The sequence below is a fragment of the Musca vetustissima genome, unplaced genomic scaffold (assembly GCF_032173495.1).
Source record: "Musca vetustissima isolate MV318-11 ecotype Yass unplaced genomic scaffold, APGP_CSIRO_Mvet_v1 utg2798, whole genome shotgun sequence".
In the NCBI taxonomy this organism is placed as follows: domain Eukaryota; kingdom Metazoa; phylum Arthropoda; class Insecta; order Diptera; family Muscidae; genus Musca; species Musca vetustissima.
Window position 1 is genome coordinate 246,457 of NW_026883200.1, and position 16,541 is coordinate 262,997.

General features: G+C 36.5%; 3 protein-coding genes across 3 annotated transcripts in view; 1 reads left to right on the forward strand and 2 right to left on the reverse strand.

Moving 5' to 3' along the window:
* The window catches only part of LOC133330011 (ATP-binding cassette subfamily G member 4), a 160,676-nt gene that overhangs the window by 57,695 nt on the left and 86,440 nt on the right, over window positions 1–16,541 (reverse strand). The window lies entirely within an intron of this gene.
* On the forward strand, window positions 3,441–6,975 carry LOC133330027 (uricase). Its single transcript, XM_061538487.1, has 3 exons — window positions 3,441–3,654; window positions 6,109–6,426; window positions 6,491–6,975. The coding sequence occupies exons 1-3, from the start codon at window positions 3,444–3,446 to the stop codon at window positions 6,973–6,975; spliced, it is 1,014 nt and encodes a 337-aa protein (XP_061394471.1). The 5' UTR covers window positions 3,441–3,443.
* Window positions 13,843–16,161, reverse strand: LOC133330022 (uncharacterized). Its single transcript, XM_061538482.1, has 3 exons — window positions 15,427–16,161; window positions 14,570–15,324; window positions 13,843–14,467 (listed from the first exon to the last, which is right to left on the reverse strand). The coding sequence occupies exons 1-3, from the start codon at window positions 16,159–16,161 to the stop codon at window positions 13,843–13,845; spliced, it is 2,115 nt and encodes a 704-aa protein (XP_061394466.1).

Sequence of the window (16,541 nt, forward strand, 5' to 3'; positions counted from 1 at the left end):
CCGACGGAAGACAAAGATGACCAAAGACATATTTTACGAGCGCCTAGAAACAGCATATGACCTGGCCATGACATTAAAATTCTGTTAGGAGATTTTTGATTTTATTTTTTTTTAAAACTTCTGGTATCAAATAGTAGCGGTGAAGAGGATACCCCAGAACCACCTATATACCACCTAGCCAAGATAAAGTCATAATAGCAATCAATCGGCTGAAGAATAATAAAGCAGCAGGTGCCGATGGGCTACAAGCCCAACTATTCAAGATGGCGGTCAGGTGCTGGTAAGGCGCATCCACCAGCTGATTAGTACAATTTGGCTAAAAGAATGCATGTCCAATGATTGGAATCTCAGCATCCTGTGTTCCGTGCACAAAAATGGAGACAAGACGATATGTGCCAACTATAGAGGAATAAGTCTCCTTCCCATCGTATATAAAGTGTTATCCAGCATACTGTGTGAACGACTGAAGCCAATGGTCAATCCCATTATTGGACCATACCAATGCGGCTTCAGACCTAGCAAATCCACCATTGACCAGATTTTCACTCTGCGCCAAATTCTGGAAAAAAACCCAGTCGTCGACTATAAAACCGCATTCGACAGCCCTATCCGTTCAGAAGTGTATAAAGCCATGTCTGCGTTTGGCATTCCAAAATTAATTCGGCTTTGCAGGATAACATTTACTCAGCACAAAATCGGCAGTTAAAGTCGGAAAGCACCTCTCGGAGCCCTTTAATACCGAACGAGGATTCAGACAAGGTGATAGTTTGTCGTGTGACCTTTTTAACATCCTGCTGGAAAAGGTCATACGAAGAGCAAACGTGAACAGAAATGGCACTCTGTACACCAAACAACACATGTTACTCGCCTACGCCGATAACATCGACATAATGGGTCGAACACTGAGAGCGGTAACAGCCACCTGTGAACAAATCGAGAAGGAGTCTGCCAAAGTGGGTCTGGCGAGAAGACCAAGCTGTTGGTATCAACGCGCTAGACTCGGACCAACTGTGGAACTTGAGAACTACAGCTTCAAGGTAGTCAAAGAGTTTATATACCTTGGTACCGCCATAAACAAAACGAATGACATCAGTTTTGAAATTCGGAGAAGGATAGTGATGTCCAACAGATGTTACTATGGTCTGAGCAAACAACTCAAAAGCAAGGCCACCTCCCGCCAGACCAAACTCACATTCTACAAGACGCTGATACTACCCATGCTGTTATATGGTTCTGAAGCATGGGTACTTGCGCAAGCAGATGAAGCAGCTCTTGGAGTGTTTGAGAGAAAAATTCTCCGAAAGATCTATGGGCCGATCTGCGTTGACGGTGAATATCGCCGTCGAATGAACCATGAGTTGTACAAGCTATTCTCGGACATCGACATTGTTAGACGTATTGAGCTGCAGCAACTAAGTTGGCTAGGTCATGTTTTGAGAATGGATGAAGATGTCCCAGCCCAGAAGGCATAACATTGCCGAATATGGTGTTTCAAATTGGAAAAACTGTGCAAAAGATCGACGCGCCTGGAAATATTTTTTAAGCTCGACTTATGGAACGAAAGTACTGTCACAAGCCAGCTAAATAAGTAAGTAAACAAGGCGTGGATTTTTGAGAGAATATTTTTTTAAGGCCTAAAAGAGGAGTGGTTTGTTTTAAAGATGATTTTTTCAAGGCCTAAACAAGGCGTGGAATTTTTAAAGATGATTTTTTCAAGGCCTAAACAAGGCGTGGAATTTTTAAAGATGATTTTTTCAAGGCCTAAACAAGGCGTGGAATTTTTAAAGATGATTTTTTCAAGGCCTAAACAAGGCGTGGAATTTTTAAAGATGACTTTTTCAAGGCCTAAACAAGGCGTGGAATTTTTAAAGATGATTTTTTCAAGGCCTAAACAAGGCGTGGAAGTTTTAAAGATGATATTTTCAAGGCCTAAACAAGGCGTGGAATTTTTAAAGATGATTTTTTCAAGGCCTAAACAAGGCGTGGAATTTTTAAAGATGATTTTTTCAAGGCCTAAACAAGGCGTGGAATTTTTAAACATGATTTTTTCAAGGCCTAAACAAGGCGTGGAATTTTTAAAGAATATTTTGTGAAGCTGTGGAATGAGCTTGGTTTTGTAACGAATATTTTGTAAGGCTCTAGAAGGGGCCCAGATGTTTAAAAGAATATTTTGTGAAAACCTAAAAAAGACGTGGATTTTTAAAAGAATATTTTGTGAAGTTCTAGAAGAGGAACAATATTTTAAAGAATGTTTTGTTAAGCTTTAGAATGGGGCCTAGATTTTTTAAAGAATATTTTTGAGGGTTTATCAGAACATTTTTTCTAAATGCACCCAAAGCAATAAACGAATAGTTTCTTTTTCATCATAACTTGAAATTATTTGCCTAATTTGTATCTTATCTTCCGCTTACTTTATTAATATATAAATATGTATATATTTTTTTAATCTTAACACATTTCTAAGAACCTTAGAACATCATCACTTCAAAAATTTATTTTTTATCTGTAAAAAAGTGCATTTAACGACTGGGAAACGAAAATTTTTGTCAACAAAGTTGTAAATATGGCAGGGGTGTGATATTTATATTTAGATTATACTAATCTACAAAAAAAAAAAAAAAAAAAATTATTTTATTTTTTTTTTTGCTTTTCAAAATCATGGAAATACCCCTCGTTGTTACTAGGAGGTCAAACTTTAGACGACACGAAAACCTCTCGTCTACCGATAAGATTTAAATTTTGAAATCTGATTAGAGTGCCATTTAGTTATCCAAATATTGTGTCATATTCAGAACAAGAAGTTCTGTATGTAAGCTTTCTGGTTTCCACTAATAACTCCCATATATTTAATGTCATATAACAAAGTGGCAGATGTTTCCGATTTCTTCGTCGGTTGTTTTTCAAATTCTTATCATAAAAATATAATTTTGGAAACTTCTTGATCCCCAGGAAGATTCTGACAAAAAATAAAAATTTGGTAGGTAATCTTTAATATGGGCTAATACCACTCTGACTGAGCACCCCCGGCAACTATGTCACCATTATTATTCGGAAGAGACAACCATTTTCTGACACCCAGATTTATAACTCCAATATTTACCTTGGCAAATCTCAGGTGAGATTTCATGTCATTAATTCCCCTTATCTTAACTTCTGTAGATAAATTAAATCTAAATCAACAGAAACAAAAGTAAAAGAAAAAAATTCTAACAACAACTATTATGGAGATAGTCCCTTGACATTGGCCGAAGGAGAATTCATATCTGTGACAGTTCGGATCTAATATAAAGATGCTGTCAACGGTGTGAGGCTTAATCAGTCTTTGACTGGATTTAAATCAAACTGTGTGCTCCCGTAGTCAGCTCATCACCGGTTCTCTTGAAATCGGATAACAAATCGTCGATAGAGGATAAATTATTAAAGGAAAAGGATCACCGCTCAGAATGTTCGCCAATCCATTGCAAAAACCCACTGCCAAAGGAAAGACATTCCAAGATCGGGAAGCGCCCCATCAATATGCTATATCCGATTATGGTTATGGCAAAGATTCTGTCAAAATCCTGCATGTTAAGAGGGACGGGCCAGTGCATTCGATAAAGGAATTCGAAGTGGGTACACATTTGAAGCTGTACAGTAAAAAGGATTATTTCCATGGTGAGTGAAAAGAAAAGATAGATTTGAATGTCCAAAAGAAGCGATTTTTTTAGGACTTCTATAGGCGTGGATTTTTAAAGAATATTTATTCTAGGACTTCTATAGGCGTGGATTTTTTTAAGTATATTTTTTAAGGGCCATCACAGGCGGGAATTTTTTAAATAATATTTTTTCTAGGGCTTCCATAGGCGTGGATTTTTTTAAAGAATATTTTTTCTAGGGCTTCCATAGGCGTGGATTTTTTAAAGAATATTTTTTCTAGGGCTTACATAGGCGTGGATTTTTTATAGAATATTTTTTCTAGGGCTTCCATAGGCGTGGATCTTTTAAAGAATATTTTTTCTAGGGCTTCCATAGGCGTGGATCTTTTAAACAATATTTTTTCTAGGGCTTCCATAGGCGTGGATCTTTTAAACAATATTTTTTCTAGGGCTTCCATAGGCGTGGATCTTTTAAACAATATTTTTCAAGGGCTTCCATAGGCGTGGATCTTTTAAACAATATTTTTCTAGGGCTTCTATAGGCGTGGATCCTTTAAACAATATTTTCTAGGGCTTCCATAGGATCCATGGATCCTTTAAACAATATTTTCTAGGGCTTCCATAGGATCCATGGATCCTTTAAACAATATTTTTTCTAGGGCTTCCATAGGATCCATGGATCCTTTAAACAATATTTTTTCTAGGGCTTCCATAGGATCCATGGATCCTTTAAACAATATTTTTTCTAGGGCTTCCATAGGATCCATGGATCCTTTAAACAATATTTTTTCTAGGGCTTCCATAGGATCCATGGATCCTTTAAACAATATTTTTTCTAGGGCTTCCGTGTTTTTTTTTGAAGAACTTCTAGAACTTCCATAGGTGTGGATTTTTAAAGAACTTGTGGAACTGCCATAGGTGTGGATTTTTTAATAAACTTCTAGAACTTCCATAGGTGTGGATTTTTTAAAGAATATTTTTAAACACTATCTTTTTAAGGCCTCCCTAAGGCGTGGATTTTTAAACAATATTCATAAGGTCTTTGTAAGGCGTGGATTTTTTACACAATATTTTTAAGGACTTTCTAAGGCGTGGATTTTTTTAAATAATAATTTTTCAAGGATTTTCTAAGGCGTGGATTTTTTACACAATATTTTTAAGGACTTTCTAAGGCGTGGATTTTTTTTCAATAATAATTTTTCAAGGACTTTCTAAGGCGTGGATTTTTTTAAATAATAGTTCTTCAAGGTCCATAAAAGGCGTAGATTTGTAAAATAATAGTTTTTCAAGGTCCATAAAAGGCATAGATTTGTAAAATAATAGTTTTTCAAGGCCCATAAAAGGTGTAGATTTGTAAAATAATAGTTTTTCAAGGTCCATAAAAGGCGTAGATTTGTAAAATGATAGTTTTTCAAGGTCCATAAGAAGGTAAAATAATAGTTTTTCAAGGTCCATAAGAAGGTAAAATAATAGTTTTTCAAGGTCCATAAGAAGGTAAAATAATAGTTTTTCAAGGTCCATAAGAAGGTAAAATAATAGTTTTTCAAGGTCCATAAGAAGGGTAGAATAGTTTTTCAAGGTCCATAAGAAGGGTAGAATAGTTTTTCAAGGTTCATATGAAGGGTAGAATAGTTTTTCAAGGTTCATATGAAGGGTAGAATAGTTTTTCAAGGTCCATAAGAAGGGTAGAATAGTTTTTCAAGGTCCATAAGAAGGGTAGAATAGTTTTTTAAGGTCCATAAGAAGGTACAATAGTTTTTCAAGGTCCATAAGAGGCGTGAATTTTTAAAAAAATATTTTTTATGTTCGGATTTTTTTTTATAGAAAAAATACCTCAGGAACTGAGGTCCCACATTTTTTCTATAAAAAAAAATAACTCCGATTTTTTTCTGTAAAAAAATACATCAGGAACTGGGGTCGATTTTTTATAGAAAAAATACATTCTTGTGGATTTTTGTTTTGGCTCTAGGTCAATTGAAAAACTCGTTGTTTATGTTTTTCTTTTTTTTTTTTTTTGTTTATTTTTATTTTCCAATATTTCGACTGTCTTCGGCAGTCATCTTCAGGGAAATACTACAAAACATACAAATATTTTAAAGATATAGACTTAATTGTATTGCACAGATCTTACTTTTATGAGAAAAGCAACCGATTTTCATCACCGTCTATGCTAAACTAAGTTTTTCTTTTTTCTCGTCTGTGCTTATGAACTATGTTTCTATAAATATGTGCACAGTGGTCCGTGTCAGTCTTATAATTCATTCTTCTATCGTTAGGTACATTAATTATGTTTAACATTTCTAATGTGAATCGTAATTCGTAACTGAGATGTGAGTCTTTTTTCTATAGAAAACATATTTGTTAAAACTGAGGTCCGATTTGTTTCTATATAAAAACATCTGAGCTACCTACCTAGGAAATATATTCTTCTGAAATCAAATTTTAATCTTAATTGTCTCTCTTCTATCCTTAGGTGACAATTCCGATATTGTAGCCACAGATTCGCAAAAGAATACCGTCTATTTGTTGGCCAAGAAACATGGTGTAGAGAATCCTGAAAATTTTGCCCTCCTATTGGCTCGTCATTTTATGCAAAAATATGCCCATGTCGAAGAGGTACACATCCATGTGGAAGAATATCCCTGGCAAAGGGTTAGTTCCGAAGAGACCGGTTGTGGTGATGCGGGTAATTGTAATTATACCAACATCAACAATAGGGCCCGACACAATCATGCCTTTATTTTTACCCCCACGGAGATACGCTACTGTGATGTGGTTTTGAGGAGGACTGGTAAGCCCGAACATCAAATAAAATTATCAAATATGGATTTTTAAAATTTTCGATTTAATTGTAGATCCCAAACAAACCGTCATTAGCGGTATACGCGGTCTACGTGTCCTCAAGACCACCCAATCCTCGTTCGTTAACTTTGTTAACGATGAATTCCGTTCGTTGCCCGATCAATATGATCGTATCTTCAGTACTGTCGTGGATTGTTCCTGGGAATATTCAAATACCGATAATGTTCTTTTCTGTAAATCATGGAATAAGGTCAAGAATATTATCATCAGGAATTTTGCTGGTGATCCAAATGTTGGTATATCCTCACCATCGGTCCAACACACCCTGTATCTGACAGAGAAAGAAGTTTTAGACACGCTGCCAGAAGTTTCCGTGATTTCGATGACAATGCCAAATAAACATTATTTCAATTTCGATACAAAACCCTTCCAGGCCGTTGTACCCGGTGAGAATAATGAAGTCTTTATTCCCGTCGACAAACCACATGGTACGATCTATGCTCAATTGGCACGTAAAGATATTACCAGCCGCCTCTGAGGAGGAAGAGTCGTGGGCATTGTATTATTTGCGAAAAATAGTTATGTGAAATATTTTAGTTTGAATTTTTTTTTTTGGTTTCTGATATGTATTTTGTAGATTTTTTCTTATCTTATGTTCTCAGTAATAGAAATAAAAAAAAACAAATTGTAATGAAATGTTTGAATTGTTGAAATTATGTTGAGATTGTTTTATTTGGCAATTAACACCTTATTTTAGTTGGAGGCCTTTTTTCAAATAGTTGAATGGATTCTTTATGAGCTTCTGTTCTTGTAACACTTGTCGTTCCGTTAGATGATTCAAATGAATGGAATTTTGAATAATAGTTCAGATCCATAAAGAAAGAACGACGCTTCGAAATGACTCTTCGAAAATAATATAAGATTCTACCGAGCTTGAGTTTCTATTTTTATACATATAAATATGTTTCAAAGTTCACGTACTTTCCATAAAAGAAGTATGTTAAGGACTAAATGTTCCATGGGAACACAAGCCTCATTTTTAGGAACAGTTTTTTTCAAAGAGAGGAGTTTTTAAAGAATATCTATCTATTATCTTTCTGAGCATTCGTATGCATTTGCTCATCCGGTTCATTTTGTTCCTTCCGATTGAGACAATATGTACTGAAGATCGGGAAGCGCCCCATCAATATGCTATATCCGATTATGGTTATGGCATAGATTCTGTCAAAATTCGATAAAGGAATTCGAAGTGGGTACACATTTGAAGCTGTTCCATGGTGAGGGAAAAGAAAAGATAGATTTGAATGTCCAAAAGAAGCGTGGATTTTTTAGGACTTCTATAGGCGTGGATTTTTAAAGAATATGTTTTCTATTACTTCTATAGGCGTGGATTTTTTAAGGGACATCACAGGCGTGAGTTTTTTAAAGAATATTTTTTCTAGGACTTCTATAGGCGTGGATTTTTTTAAGTATATTTTTAAGGGCCATCACAGCCGGGAATGTTTTAAAGCATATTTTTTCTAGGGCTTCCATAGGCGTGAATTCTTTAAAGAATATTTTTTCTAGGGCTTCCATAGGCGTGGATTTTTTAAAGAATATTTTTTCTAGGGCTTACATAGGCGTGAATTCTTTAAAGAATATTTTTTCTAGGGCTTCCATAGGCGTGGATTTTTTAAAGAATATTTTTTCTTAGGGCTTCCACAAGCGTGGATCTTTAAAAGAATAATTTTTCTAGGGCTTCTATAGGCGTGGATCTTTTAAACAATATTTTTTCTAGGGCTTCCAAAGGCGTATGTAAGTAACAGACAAAAGAAGCGACATATATCCATAGTTCCTTTTGAGATAGTTCCCTCCGATTGAGACAATATGTACTGAATGAAACACAGTTTGATATCTGCGAAGTTTTGTTGAAATCGGTCTAGATTTATATATAGCTCCCATATATAGTTTCGTCCGATGTTAGGTAAATAGTGCATCAAACTCCCAATATTTGTCAGCTTTAGACAAAATTTTGTACTGAGTCATGAATTCGGTCCAGTTTGACGTCTGTGGAGTTACGTTGAAATCGGTTCAGATTTAGATATAGTTCCCATATATAGTTCCGTCCGAATATATGTAAATGGTGCACCAAACTCCCGATATTTGTTCGTTTAAGAAAAAATTATGCACAGTGTACTGCGTTATTTCCAGTGGTGGCAGAATAGTACCCTTTGGTGTTACTTGTCCTTGATATTTATGTCCTGTTGCCTACTTCTATAGGCGTGGATTTTTTTAAGTATATTTTTTAAGGGCCATCACAGGCGGGAACTTTTTAAAAAGAATACTTTTTCTAGGACTTCCATAGGCGTGAATTTTTTAAAGAATATTTTTTTATGGCTTCCATAGGCGTGATTTTTTTAAAGAATATTTTTTCTAGGGCTTCCATAGGCGTGGATTTTTTAAAGAATATTTTTTCTAGGGCTTCCATAGGCGTGGATCTTTTAAACAATATTTTTTCTAGGGCTTCCATAGGCGTGAATTGTTTAAAGAATATTTTTTTAGGGCTTTCATAGGCGTGAATTTTTTAAAGAATATTTTTTTAGGGCTTTCATAGGCGTGAATTTTTTAAAGAATATTTTTTCTAGGGCTTCCATAGGCGTGGATATTTTAAACAATATTTTTTCTAGGGCTTCCATAGGCGTGGATCTTTTAAACAATATTTTTTCTAGGGCTTCCATAGGCGTGGATCTTTTAAACAATATTTTTTCTAGGGCTTCCATAGGCGTGGATCTTTTAAACAATATTTTTTCTAGGGCTTCCATAGGCGTGGATCTTTTAAACAATATTTTTTCTAGGGCTTCCATAGGCGTGGATCTTTTAAACAATATTTTTTCTAGGGCTTCCATAGGCGTGGATCTTTTAAACAATATTTTTTCTAGGGCTTCCATAGGCGTGGATCTTTTAAACAATATTTTTTCTAGGGCTTCCATAGGCGTGAATTTTTTAAAGAATATTTTTTTAGGGCTTTTATAGGCGTGAATTTTTTAAAGAATATTTTTTTAGGGCTTTCATAGGCGTGAATTTTTTAAAGAATATTTTTTCTAGGGCTTCCATAGGCGTGGATATTTTAAACAATATTTTTTCTAGGGCTTCCATAGGCGTGGATCTTTTAAACAATATTTTTTCTAGGGCTTCCATAGGCGTGGATCTTTTAAACAATATTTTTTCTAGGGCTTCCATAGGCGTGGATCTTTTAAACAATATTTTTTCTAGGGCTTCCATAGGCGTGGATCTTTTAAACAATATTTTTTCTAGGGCTTCCATAGACGTGGATCTTTTAAACAATATTTTTTCTAGGGCTTCCATAGGCGTGAATTTTTTAAAGAATATTTTTTTAGGGCTTTCATAGGCGTGAATTTTTTAAAGAATATTTTTTTAGGGCTTCCATAGGCGTGGATTTTTTAAAGAATATTTTTTCTAGGGCTTCCATAGGCGTGGATCTTTTAAACAATATTTTTTCTAGGGCTTCAATAGGCGTGGATATTTTAAACAATATTTTTTCTAGGGCTTCCATAGGCGTGGATCTTTTAAAGAATATTTTTTCTAGGGCTTCCATAGGCGTGGATCTTTTAAACAATATTTTTTATAGGGCTTCCATAGGCGTGGATCTTTTAAACAATATTTTTTCTAGGGCTTCCATAGGCGTGGATCTTTTAAACAATATTTTTTCTAGGGCTTCCATAGGCGTGGATCTTTTAAACAATATTTTTTCTAGGGCTTCCATAGGCGTGGATCTTTTAAACAATATTTTTTCTAGGGCTTCCATAGGCGTGGATCTTTTAAACAATATTTTTTCTATATCATCAGCTTGGTCTATTCGCCATTTACAGCCAGGCCCACTTTGGCAGACAGATTTTCAATTCGTTCAAAGGTGGCTGTTATCGCTTGCAATGTTCGACCCATTATGTCGATGTCATCGGCGAGTAACATATGCTATTTGGTGTACAGAGTTTCATTTCTGTTCACATTTGCATCTCGTATGACCTTTTCCAGCAGGATTTTAAACAGGTCACACGACAAACTGTCACCGTGTCTGAAATCTAGTTCGTTTTTGAAGGGCTCCGAAAGGTCCTTTCCGACTTTAACTGCTGACTTTGTGCCATTCAAAGTTATCCTGCATAGCCGTATTAATTTTTCAGAAATGCCGAACGCAGACATGGCTGTAAACCTCTCTGAACGGATAGAGCTGTCGAATGCGGCTTTATAGTTGACGAATAGGTGGAATGTGTCAATGTGTTTTTCGTGCCAGGCCAGAAGTCGCATTGGTATGGTCCAATAATGTCATTGACTATTGGCTTCAGTCGTTCACACATCTCGCTGGATAGCACTTTATATGCGATGGGAATGAGACTTATTCTCCTATAGTTGGCACACAAAAGAAAAAAAATGTGCAGGTACAATTAACGAGACGGGTTCAAATCCCGCATCGGTAAAGAACCTTATATATATAGTGGTGGCAGAATAGTACCCTTTGGTGTTACTTATCCTTTGCCTGGTCAACTCGAAAGACTTCTAAGGATTGGATAAGATTTTCAGTGCCGACTTTATTGAAGATATAGAAATCAATGCATAAAGCTAAAGTATACAAATTCTGGGCGAGGGTGCCTTCAGTAGGTGTACTACCTCCTTTTTATATACACATGCTGTTAATATTTTAGAGTATCGTTGGGTATTTTGCTACTTATCATGTCGACTGTCCGTTTCATGGCTTTGAGTAGAAATGAGGATAAGCGTAATGGCCGTAAGATTTTGGCGTCGTACAATGGTCGTGATTGGGTATAAAGACAACACGGACTTCCAAACCTTATATATGCGTTACAGAGCATTGGTAAGCTTGGTGATAAATATTCCGCTCTTTATACCCTTCAAGTCTAGAATAATGTCTAGAATAATGTTTGTCAAATTTCTTGAAAATTGGTTCAGATTTTGATATAGCTCCCACATATATTTTTGGCCGATTTTAGGTAAATGGAGCACCAAAGTCCCTAATTATCTTTCGATTTGCACGAAATTTGGCATAGGGTAATGAATTGAGTCTGGAATGATGTGTGGAAAGTTTCGTGAAAATCGTCTCAGATTTAGATATATCTCCCATATATATTTTCGTCCGATTTTAGGTAATTGGAGCACCAAAGTGCCCGATTATCTTTCGATTTGTACGAAATTTGGCATATGACAATGAATTTCACTTTGGAATGATGTGTGGTAAGTTCCGTGAAAATCGTTTCAGATTTATATATATCTCCCATTTATATTTTCATCCGATTTAAGGTAAATGGTGCACTGAAGTCCTTATATATCTTTCGGTTTGCACGAAATTTGGCACAACGTACTGAATAGAGTCTTGAATGAAAATCGGTTCAAATTTAGTTATAGCTGGTGCACCAAAGTACCTGTTTATATTTCGATTTGCACGAAATGAAATTTAGATAGGTTCGGAAGGGCGACGTCTTTTAGAATATATATGTAGAATTTAGATAGGTTCGGAAGGAAGAATATAGCCGGACCAGTCCGACTTTACTGCTTTCCTTCCTGGTCTTGTAATAAAGCAGGGAAGACGTTGTCTAGCCCTGTCGCTTTGAATGGGGAGAAGCTCTTCAAATCATCCCGTACCATTGACTCGTCAATCTTAGGGTTCTCGGATATTATCTCCCTAATTACTGTGTCATGGTCAGTTCCGAGTGTGCTTGGTGGGAAGTGTGCTTTCATGAGATACCCTATTGTTTCTATCTTATTACACTCACCATCTAGCATTGTTTCGGTTTGCATATGAGTTTTTAATAGATATACGTCGCTTACGCTGTCCACCTGTTATCACAGGACGTTCGAGGAGTTGCGTTTGACGGTTCTTGTCATTCCTCCTTATAATTATTCCAGGTTCGTAGTATTTAATAATTAAAAAAACATTATCGAAGTTATATTTAAACTATTTGTACCTAAATAATTGTTAGGGTCTAAGAGATGTATTTTGTATTTTTATCGATACAAAATTCTGCACGGGGATTTCCCGTAAGGTTTCCCATAAACATAGTTATTGTCCTTAGAAAAAATGGAAGCATCCACAGTCAAAAAAAAAAAAAAAACTAAAAACTATGTTGTTTTCTTTCCCAATGCCTTTTATCTGCTGTCATATTACTTCGACACGAAATAACCCCACATCGAGGTTTTTTTTGACAACTACAAAAAAAAAAAAAAAAAAATGAAAAAAAAACTTTCGCTTTTTTATCTTTGATGACAATTTGTATGCAATTGATAAACACATAAGTACATGTACATACAAGATACGAGCACATCTGCTTACACCCTCCTCCACCTGCCGAAGAAAATAAAACGTAGAAAAAAACAATTGAGATGTGTTATCTTTTGTCTGTTTTATTTGTTTATTTGCTTGTTGTTATTATTAAATAAACATTAAGTAATTTTTCTCAATTTTTTGACCGAATTTTATTCGTAACGAATTTAACGTTTTTTTTTGGGTTAGTTTATTACATTTGTTTATTTGAAAGAAAATAAAACAAAAAAAAAAAATAAAACCGGGACATGAGTGAATGCCCTTGGGTAGAAATTTTGGGAGTTTCACTTAAAAACCAAAATTGTAATTTTACTTCCTAGATGACTATGCATATAATTAATTAGGCGGTTTTCGATCTTTCAAATATTTTTCTTCGAGGTCTATATTTGCCGTAGTTTTTTAAATATTTTTCATCGAGGTCTATATTAGGCGTGGACTTTTTACATAATTTTTTGAGGTCTATACTAGGGGTGGGTTTTTAAAATAATTTTTTTCGAGGTCTATATTAGGCGTGGATTTTTTAAAAATATTTTTTTCTGAGCCAATATTAGGCGTGGATTTTTTTAAAAATATTTTTTCATGGTCCAATCTCAGACGTGGATTTTTTAAAATATTTTTTCATGGTCCTATCTCAGACGTGAATTTTTTTAAATATTTTTTCAAGGTCCTGCATTGGGCGTGGATTTTTTACAGCATAAAACTCCTTGTACATTAGAACTTTTTACCGGGGTTAACCTACTTTATGAGGATTTATTTGACATATATGCAAAGGAAATGACAATTGAAACCCACTGGGTTAACGAAATCCGGTTAAATGTAAACGTACTGTAATATACAGGCGTTGATTTTTTTAAAACAATTTTTTCATGAATAATAGACAGGCGTTGATGTTTTTAAAAATATCGAGGTTCAGTCTTATTTGGAAGCACCATAGACAGTCTTTTTTTTTTAATTTTCAAGTTCCAACAAATCCAAACCCAAAATTTATTTTGACAAAAAATCATAATATTTCCTTTATTCGTTCCCAAAAATAATAATCATATACATCGAAATTTTCCATCTAATACTTAAAACTTAACCCAAAAAGTTATTAAACCAATTTCGTTGCGGTGCATAGCACGTGGGTTTGGTCAACCACAAAACATCGACAGACAGCCGTAAAATATCACCCATATCAAACGTACACTTCTGACGAGTTTGGGCATATGGAGGATTATCGTTAGCCCTTAACTCGTCGGCTTCCCATCGTGAGACGGTTCCATCCGATTCACTCGATCGCGACATGGCAACTTTTAATAAAGGATCTGCAGTTAATTTTTCGGCAACTATTTTTTCCGCAACCTTATCATCCGTGTCACTGAAATAGTATTCCTTGCGGGTGGAATTGGTTTCAACAATTGAGACGGGTTTCTGATCACCGAAAGACCGTGCATAGCGTAGCTGATTAAAGCCACCAAATGGTTGATGGACTGGTTGCAATGGGCTTGGACTGGTCAACTGATAGCCAGGGAAGCCATTGGGGTCTGAAAGAAATTGTGGTGGGTGAGGTTGATATAAGGCATTGCCATTTTGTGGCGGTATAAATGTGTGGTCATAGAGTGGATTTTGTTGCAGGGATTGGCCTAGACCTTGAGGATTAAAAGCTTGGCCATAACTGGCACCGCCAACACCAGCTGTTTGTTGGAGATTTTGTGGGAAGCTTTGTGTTCCGAAGCCGTTGAATTGTTGTTGTTGCAATAATTGTTGCTGCTGATTGAATTGTTGTTGTTGCTGATTGAATTGTTGTTGTGGTTGATTGAACTGCTGTGGCTGCGTAAATTGTTGTTGTTGCTGCTGATTGAGACCACCAAATGTTTGCTGCGACAACCCTGGTGCCGAAGGATAATTGGTCTGCTGTTGGAAATTTTGTCCCAAGAAATTTGTATTGCCCACAGTTGCGGGTGCCGAAATGGGCAATGTCGGACTTAGTGTTGACGTTTCATATGGTGAACATTCTTCCTGGCTAATTTCCAATAGGAAACCACTCGAAGGCACACCCGAATAACCCATACGCATGCGTATCTTTTTCTCACCCTGATAATTCCAAAATCCGGTATAAACATAATCCGAACGACAGCCACAGAATCGTTGATTACCGATTTCAATGAAATCGTCAGGGCAGGAATTTCTTGACATGCCTGCCAAACCGGCAGCGCCACCCTGTAGTCCGCTAACAATTTGGGAAGTTTTACCAAAATCGAAAAATTTGAAAACGACACGAAGTCGACAGATGTTGGAGGAGTGTTTTTGCAAACGGAACTCACAATCCCGACGATTGACGGGCAAGAGGTTGCTAAATATGGTTCGTGGAAATCCAGGGCTGGAAAGGTAGAACCTCTTCTGTTGGAATGGTGTGGTACAACAGGCATCCAGGACACTACTGCTGCCATCTATGGCCCGCAAATAGCTTGTGGTGGGCCATGCCCCCACATATTGATCTTGGGTCACGGGGACATAGGGATTCACCACATAAGGAGGTAAATAGGGTTGTACTTGATGATGTTGTTGCTGCTGATGCTGCTGCTGTTGTTGTTGTTTCTTGGTCTGATGGTTATTTTCCTTGCAAGGCTTTTCGGAATTGGAATTTTGTTGGCTGGGTAAATAATTCCATTGCTGTACTGCCTGCGGTTGAGGTATCACAGTTCCGGTGGGCAAATAGAAGGGTCCATATGTGGTCGGGTACAAAGGTGATTGCAGCTGATTGGGATAATTTAAACCAAACAGGGGTTGCAATGGATAAACCTGATGCTGATCAGCCCCTGAAATGTTACGGAATAATTCCATTAACTGCACTCGAGGTGGACTTAAGTGTGTACCCGGTGCCGTAACGGTTATGGTATCATCATCATCTTCCGCATCATCAACATCATTGTTGCGCGTTTCGAGATTTCTCAACACCTCTTCCTTTTCACAGGCCAAGCGCGTTATCAACAGCTTGAAACCCTTACCCGTTGACCAGGGTGAATCATCGGCATGGAAACGTAAACGCAAAATACCATCAGGAGTGTGATATTTTTTAATGCCCACCACCTGACCACACAGAGTATCCATGTCTTCATCGACATTATCCAAACCCACCGAGAGATAATCATTTTCACAATTTTCCGATTTTTCCAAAAAGAAATCCAAAAATTGGATGTGAAATTTGGTGGGGCAACGATAGGGAGATTTTATGACATAATCCCAACAGGTTCCGGGAGGATAATCATCAGGATAATTGGGAGATTCCAATATGGTTTGTCGTGTCCTATGTACACCCGTCAAGGCACATTTGGGTAACTCATCATGGGTATGACCCCGCACCAATCCCATACACAGTAGCAAGGATATCAGTCCCTTTAATATAATTCTCATCTTCCAGCCGTTGCAATTTTTTCTTCTCTTCGTTCGAAATTTTTATTTTCCGCGTCCCGTCTTACGTTAACGAATTCCCAATTAAGACTGTTTTAAAATTCCAAACCAATTTCGGATCATTGACTAAGTAAAACTCAACTCGGCGATTCACATTGTCCACTAAGGTGTGAAATTGTTTGTCTATTTGTTTTCTTACCAAGTTTCCGCTGCGTCCGATCCAAGCCACCATCATCGCAGTCGTCTATGAAAACAATTTAAGTTTTTGTTTTGTCCAAAAAAACTATCGGACGACCGAACAACAACATAACAACAAACAAAATATATTGTTTACCACCTTCCCCTCCCCCTTCGCTTAGGGTCGGCTTAGCGGCCGGCCACAA